The sequence below is a fragment of the Aegilops tauschii genome, chromosome 4 (genome assembly GCF_002575655.3).
Source record: "Aegilops tauschii subsp. strangulata cultivar AL8/78 chromosome 4, Aet v6.0, whole genome shotgun sequence".
Taxonomy (NCBI): Eukaryota; Viridiplantae; Streptophyta; class Magnoliopsida; order Poales; family Poaceae; genus Aegilops; species Aegilops tauschii.
This window is the reverse complement of record NC_053038.3, coordinates 468526788-468534638: the sequence shown is the minus strand read 5'-3', so window position 1 is coordinate 468534638 and position 7851 is coordinate 468526788. Positions and strand designations below refer to the sequence as shown.

At 47.5% G+C, this 7851-nt stretch overlaps 1 protein-coding gene across 1 annotated transcript; it reads right to left on the bottom strand.

Annotated features, from left to right (window-relative positions):
- Window positions 1–328: 328 nt before the first annotated feature.
- On the bottom strand, window positions 329–3658 carry LOC109772808 (alanine--glyoxylate aminotransferase 2 homolog 1, mitochondrial). Its single transcript, XM_020331502.4, has 9 exons — window positions 3223–3658; window positions 2544–2774; window positions 2260–2430; window positions 1753–1896; window positions 1421–1600; window positions 1105–1330; window positions 871–984; window positions 703–789; window positions 329–615 (listed from the first exon to the last, which is right to left on the bottom strand). Exons 1-9 carry the CDS (start codon window positions 3463–3465, stop codon window positions 572–574), a joined length of 1440 nt encoding a protein of 479 aa, XP_020187091.1. The 5' UTR covers window positions 3466–3658; the 3' UTR covers window positions 329–571.
- Between the last annotated feature and the right edge of the window lie 4193 nt (window positions 3659–7851).

Genomic DNA, 7851 nt, shown 5'->3' with positions numbered 1-7851 from the left:
CTAGTGTTGCAGTGATTGAACGAGGTTTTGGTCCTCTATAGGTCTACCGTTGGAGAGAGCTACTGTGGCGCAACGGTATCAACTACGGCTTGGGTGAGAATTTTAAGGTCCAGAATTTTGGTTGTAATTTCCCCTTTGTTTAAGGTCATTTCTACATCCACGTATTACTAACTTTCTTTTTTACAATCTACTGTACTATATTTCTATTTGGTGCATTCTTGTATGGATTAGCGTATTGTTTTCCTATTCTGAAAAGGAAGCAAAATTTTCCTTGCCCACTGGAATTCAGATATCCCTACAAAAAACAGCAGATAAGCCAGACAGCACATTGGGCATTTCAGATGCTTTCCTCCCTTCATTTATTCATCCCTGGGTAGGGGTTGTGTTTCACCATCACGAACATAGTCACCCGGGCACGCACTGGAAAAACGCATACATGCGTTGCGTGCAAACACGCAGTGACGCAGCCCAGCGGGCACGTACCATGCGACCAGCACCAGGGCATCCCCATGCACTCTGCGCCGCCGCACGGTGACGGTTCAGGGGCAGGCACGAAGAACGTTCAGTGCCCTCAGAACCCTGACATGGCGTAGTCCATGGCGTCCACCAAGAAATCTGCAGTAACCAGAGCTCGGTTAGTCAGTCTCTACGAGCAATGCAGAAATATAACGGGGATCTTGTGGAGATAGCTGAGCTACTGACCTGCATCGTCCTTGGAGAAGCACATCGGTGGTTTTATCCTGAAGACGTTGCCGTGCAGACCGCCTTTGCCGACTAGAACGCCAAGATCTGGTAGAACAAGAGAACCATATGAGGAGCTGTAGAAGTAAACATTCTGCGATCATGGAGGTAGGGAATGTGGGCTATTACCTTTGAGTTTCTCAAACAGAACAGCGGTCTCAGCCTTGGCCGGAGTCTTCTCCGTCCTGTCAGTGACGAGCTCCACCCCAAGCATCAGCCCCCTTCCTCTGACATCTCCAATGACTGAGCAGAAGCAAGGCCAAGGGATGGATAATCGTCGATCGGTTAGATTAACTCGAATCCAAAATCAAACAGTTGACCGAAATGGTTACTTCAAATGGACCAAAAGATGGGACATTTTACTTTCATGCTTCTGCTGAAGAGATTTCAGGCGTTCCACCAAGTGAGCGCCGATATCTGCGCAATGCGCCTGCCGTTTCTCCTTGTCGAGAACCTTAAGCACAGCCAATCCACCAGCAGAACAGACAGGGTTCCCACCGAATGTGTTGAACTGGATCTTCTGAGCCATCACGCTTGCAATCTCAGGAGTTGTTACAACTGCACCGAGTGGTAGACCGTTGCCGATTCCCTAGAAATAAAGAAAAAAAATCATTAATATTGATTGATACTGTCAACATAATGAAACCTTCGAGGCAGAGTTTTTCCTGTTACCACGAACCTTTGCCATCGTTACAATGTCAGGGATGACATCCTGCGTCTGGAATCCCCAGTAGTTACTTCCAGTACGGCCAAAACCACTTTGGACTTCATCAGCTATACAGACACCACCCGCCTTCCGGACAGTATCATATACCGACTTCAGGTATCCAGGAGCTAGTTCAACAGTACCTCCTACACCCTGCAATCATGTTCATTAATCAGAAAGCTGATATATGAGTACGTTCATCTGGATTCCCCCGTACAAGAAAAAAAAACATCTGAATAAAAGCTGGATAAAACTATATTATCAGTTTTTTTACAGTATAATGTACAACTTTAAATTGGTCATACTTGGAAAGTTTCTGCGATAAAACCTCCAACCCTTCCTGAACTGCCAAAATTTATATGTTCTTCGACTTCCCTGGCATAAGCTGCAGCATCAGACCCAAAAGCTCCACGGTAAGGATCCGGATTCATGACATGATGAATCTCACCCTGCGAATGAGAAATAAATGGCTCATAAGTAAGAACCGATTTAAACAACTACAGATGGTCATATTGAAACAATGCGCACGAATGCACTATAGGTTACCTCCCCTCATTTTTTAACTTTTTTAAAGGAGTAAGGGGTGATAACTATATTACGACAACACATTGCAGATTAACTAACCGAGATGAAGCTCATAATGCACCTGACAAAAAAATAGGGATATCGAAATGCTTTTGTGCTTCTGTGTTAATTTTAGCATCGCTAAACTAACAATAGGTCAATCTTTTCAAGTACATCAATTGAACTGGAAAAAAGACTTGCACTGAAAATCTGTGTCATTTTGTATCTCCTAACAATCAGACACACACCTGAGGAATCGGGTACTTCCACGTCTGCAAACCCGTGAGACCTATTGTTCCAGCACTCCCACCGTGGTATCCATTTCTCAATGCAACCATACCGAGATTCCCGCTGTACAGCCGAGCCATCAACATTGCCAATTCATTCGCTTCGGTCCCAGAATTGACGAAGTACACAACCTGCATACCATCCCAAAATATGAGACACTCACACTCCCTTCTCGTCATTGAGTCCATCCATGTTGTAACTTCTAGTAGCACTGAGCCACTGAAGGAAGGAAATATTTCTTTACCTTGAGATTGCCTGGCATCTTGGAGGCAAGCGCCTCGGCAAACTCGACGATGGCATGATGCAAGTATATGGTGGTGGTGTGCTGAAGCAACTTGGTCTGCTCCTGCACGGCCTTGACAATATCAGGGTGGCAATGGCCACATGACACCGTGACGATGCCTCCGAAGCAATCGAGGTATCTCTTGCCTTGTTCGTCGTACAGGTACTGCATCTTCCCTTCGACGATGTTGAGCTGCGTATACAGATCACAATGGAATCAAGATGGTAGTACTTTAATTTTATACTGCCATAGAAAATATCTTCAGACATCTCTTACACTATTTCACACATAGTACTACTATTGATTTCGATCGGGGCCTTTGGGAATTTGGCACTGACACTTATTTGGCGTTTTAATAGGTATCGCTCGATATTGATGCCTTCAAAAAGAAAAGTGGCACTTGATGTTTCACTGACGTGTGGGTCCTGGGACAACGTGTGAGCGAGACAATGATGGGAGTGGCAAAATATCGAACCTAATCTTACATGATGATTGATGCAGTTCATACATCATCCTCTACATCAAAATTTATTTATTCTCCTACTGATTAAGAGGATTGGTTTCAAGCACAGGTCTCGTCTTCCTGCACCGGACAATCGCCATGACGAAGCAGCAGAGGATAAGTATACGATGTATGTACCGGCTTCTGGTAGTAGTAGAAGAGGGAGGGGCCAAGGAACTTCTTCCGCTTCTCGAGGATCTCCGCGCCGCCCATCCCGGCGTACGGGCTCGGCCGGTGCTCGAACGGCGGCATCTCCGGCAGAGGCCGCGGCAGGGCCTGCTCCGGCGCCGCCTCCGAGGACACCAGCCTCCGCAGCGACTCCGCCGGCGACGGACACCGCCCGCGGCCGGCGGCCGCGCGGCGAAGCAGCGAGGCGGCCATGGCCTGGATCAGTTAGCTATAGGGGTAGGAGCTGCGGTACTCTACAACCGAACAGCGAGGGAGACGGAGCTGGATTAGCTCGGGGGTGGTTAGATGGATGAGAAGGAGAGTGGAGTGTGGGATTGGCACGGGTCTGGTGGTGGCGGAGTGGAGTGGTGCTGGTGCCAATGCCAATGGCGGCTGGCTCGGGTTGGGCTCTCCCCGTAGTTGGCCGTGACGTGGAAATGGTCCGGAATCCGATAGCGATGCGCCACGAGAAACTCTCGGTGCGGGATCTGGCTCTCTGACGGGGCCTCGTGTCACTGACGTGCGGCCACGGGCGAAGGAATCGTCGTCGGGGCTCGTGAGCGGGTAGCAGATATGTTCGTGCTTGCGTGGTGACTACCATATGTGTTCATTAAAAAACGCTCCACGGGTAGCACGCCTGCGGTGGAGTTTCCGGCCGGTCCTCCGTCGCTATCTCCTGTCGACCCGGCGGGGCCTATCCCTCTGCCTGGAATTGGCCAAGAGACGTGTTGAGAGAGGCTAAATTTCGTGACCCTTTTGCGAAACTTAATCGAGATCTGACCCTGCCTTGTAAATATTTCAGGATCTGATCATTTTCTTACTGCCAGGGTCCATGGCGGTAGGTTATAACAGCCTACCGCGAAGATGCCTGACGGTAGGGTTACATGCCCTACCGCAATTTTTTTCTAAGTATGAAATACAGTGTGTGCTCGTGCCTATTGCCAGGCACTTTGACGGTAGGGTTGTTTAGGCTACCGCCACCTGAGCCTAGCATAGCTAGGTGAAAGAACATGCGGTGCCCCCATGTTTGGTTTTGGTAATTGATGACAATCTTTATGGACTAATGGTTGCCTTGAGTTATATTTGAAGGATTTGTCCATAAGCATTTCTTGAAGTTCATGTGTTGGTTTCAAGGAGTTTATGTGGTGACCAATGTGTTATTAAGGAATTATCCAAAGATTGGTCATGTGAGAGTTGAGCTTATTGCAAGCATGTCTTGGAGAAGAAGATTGTGTGATCATTCATGTATATCTTCAAGACATCATCCAAATGAAGAGAGTTGAAAAGATTCATGGTTGATCAAGACTAAGTCAAGAGTGAATCAACTTGATCAATTCACAAAGCGTAGAAGATGTACCGAGAGGGATCAAGCGATCCCATGGTGTGGTGAGCATTGTCAATTACGCTTTGTGTACTAACCCATGATCTTCGTGAGAGTTCTATGTGGGGTTAGGTTGCGGTGTGCAAGTTCAAGTGAAGCATCATGAAGAGATCAAATGCTTGAAGCTTGCCGTCCATTGTGGTGACAATGGACTTGTGAAGATGTTGCGGTGTGCAAGTTCAAGTGAAGCATCATGAAGAGATCAAATGCTTGAAGCTTGCCGTCCATTGTGGTGACGATGGACTTGTGAAGATGTGCGAAAGAGTGGCTCACCCATAGTGGAGCATGGGGGAGCAATCAACTAGTCTTCATCGAGCCAACGCAACCAAGAAAGGTGGTCCAACTTGAGGGAGTCAAGATCGTCATCATCTAGCTCAAGTGGACCATGTGCAAGGCAAAGGTTTGCTCTTGATAGGTTTTCTATTTTACCGGTCTCATGATGGTAGGTGGGAGACCGGGTTATAGGATCGATTGTCGTACTATCAAGGGGGGCTCTCGATGAGTAGCTTGATCGTATCGTTCATAGAGAGCTCAAACCATTGCATCCTTGCATCATCTTTATTGGTTCTTGTTTGGTTCTTCTCTTTGTGAGTTTTGGAGCTTATGGTCATCTTGATGACAAGCTCGAGTTCATCGAAAACGGAGTTCACTCGCATCTTCTATGATGTTTTCGATGTTGGAGGTTATGCCGGTTCTTCTCGGTTGGAGGTTTCACTCCTCTATTTGTTGGCATACCTCCCCTGCCTCTTCTTACTATAACCATTCGATGTTTTGATGTTACTCGTCTTCCTCTATCCAACAAGCTTGAGTTTGCTCAATTCGGAGCTCATATGCAGAAGTTATGGCAGTTTTGGTTTCCTAGCGGTAGTACCGCGGGCCGGAGCGGTAGTACAGCTTGGGTGCTACAAGCGGTAGTACCGCTCTAGAGCGGTAGTACCGCTCCTGAGCGGTAGTACCGCTGGTAGCCCCCAGCCGTAGTACCGCTGCGGTCTCGTGCTAGTACCGCCTCGATTCGAGGGGTCTTTTTTTCGTGTCGGGTTTTACGGTACTGGCCACGGCAGTGGGGGGCCGTTGTACCACTCGTATGCGGTAGTACCGCCCTGCCACCGCGGTAGTACCGCTCTGGGCCCAGCGGCAGTACCGCGAGGGGGAGCGGTAGTACCGCTTATAGGGGCAAGCGGTTGTACCGCTGGCCAAGCGGTAGTACCGCTCTCTGCGGGGCTGAAGTGGGGGTAACGGTTGGATTGTTCCCCCCACTATATAAGGGGGTCTTCTTCCCCATTCTACCTTATCCGTTGAGCTCGTATTCTTCCCCCATTGTTGACCTTCTTCGAGCTTGCTAACTCTCAATCCCTCCATGGATTCTTGCTAGTTTTTGAGGGAAAAGAGAGAGGAGATCTAGATCCACATTTCCACCAATCACTTTCTCCTCTTTGTGAGGGGAACCCCTTGGATCTAGATCTTGGAGTTCTTGGTATTCTCCTTCTTGTTCTTCCTCTCTTTTTCCTCCCTAGCATTAGTTGCTTCGGTGGGATTTGAGAGAGAAGGACTTGGGCACTCCGTGTGCCCTTGCCATTGCATTTGGTGCATCGGTTTGAGTTCTCCACGGTGATACGTGAAAGTTACAAGTTGAGAAGCTTATTACTCTTGGGTGCTTGGTACCCTTGAGATTGTTCCTCTTGGGTGCTTGGGCGCCCTAGACGGTTGGTGGTGTTCGGAGCTCAACCATTGTGGTGTAAAGCTCCGGGCAAGCGTCGGGGTCTCCAATTAGGTTGTGGAGATCGCCCCGAGCAATTTCACGGGTACCGGTGACCGCCCCCAAGGGTTGCCAAAGTGTACAGGTTCGGTGACCGCCCCCAAGGGTTGCCATTTGTACGGGTTCGGTGACCGCCCTCAAGGGTCCCTTAGTGGAATCACGGCATCTTGCATTGTGCGAGGGCGTGAGGAGATTACGGTGGCCCTAGTGGCTTCTTGGGGAGCATTGTGCCTCCACACCGCTCCAAACGGAGATTAGCATCCGCAAGGGTGTGAACTTCGGGATACATCGTCGTCTCCGCGTGCCTCGGTTATCTCTTACCCGAACCCTTTACTTATGCACTTTACTTTGTGATAGCCATATTGTTTCTTGTTATATATCTTGCTATCACCTAGTTGTTTATCTTGCTTAGCATAAGTTGTTGGTGCACATAGGTGAGCCTAGTTATTGTAGGTTTTGTGCTTGACAAATTAACCGCTAGGTTTATTCCGCATTTGTTCAAGCCTAAACCGTAATTATTTTAAAGCACCTATTCACCCCCCCCCTCTAGGCGACATCCACGATCTTTCACTAGGTTAAGAGATAATTGAGCATGCCATGACGTTGTTAAGATTTCATAAAGACCCTTATGGCCTTGTCCTGTAAATAGGCCCTTGTGAGCCTCCAAAATATCTTTAAGTCCATGGCCAATACCTCAATTGGTCCTATACATATGACCTGCGATTAGGAAAAGAATAGCAATAACTAAATGATGGTTCCACAATTTCTAAGAACGATATGCTTTTTTTCATTTTTTATTGTGAAAGCTTCTCTCAATCCCTCCCTAGTCCTTTCATTTCTGGGCACAAGCTTACCTGGTTGACCGTCCACATTCATTCATTGTTCGTTCTGTTGTGGAATTCTCATTAACAGCATTCAACCATCCGGGCAACCATAGGCTTTGACCTGCATTGAAAGCGGGGCCATTCATTGAAGATAAGAGTATATCGAACCCATATGTCGTCTTGCCCTAGAAAGCCGTATGCTTTGGAAGAAGCTTGTACAGTTTGGGAAGGGGTTCTTTTAGCAGCCCCGGCTGAGTATTTTATGTACCGCGAACGGCATACTTTAATAATTTATGATGATCTCTCCAAACAGGCACAAGCTTATCACGAAATGTCCCTTCTATTAAGAAGACCTCCCGGCCGTGAGGCTTATCCAGGGAATGTTTTTGATTAATTTCTTATAACGTACTCTATTTTTCTTTGCCAAATAAGCCAGCAAACGTCGACGTTTTCTCAAAAGTCTTCGTAGACCTCTTTCTGATAAAAAATCTTTTTTGTGTAATTCTAAATGTGAAGCAAGTCTCCGTATTTTATTGGTGAGACTGGATACTTGAAATTCAACAGAACCCATGTTTTCTTCTTTTTCTTCTTTAACCATAAATCCAAAAAAATTCGTCCGTAGCACTCATAGCTACAGC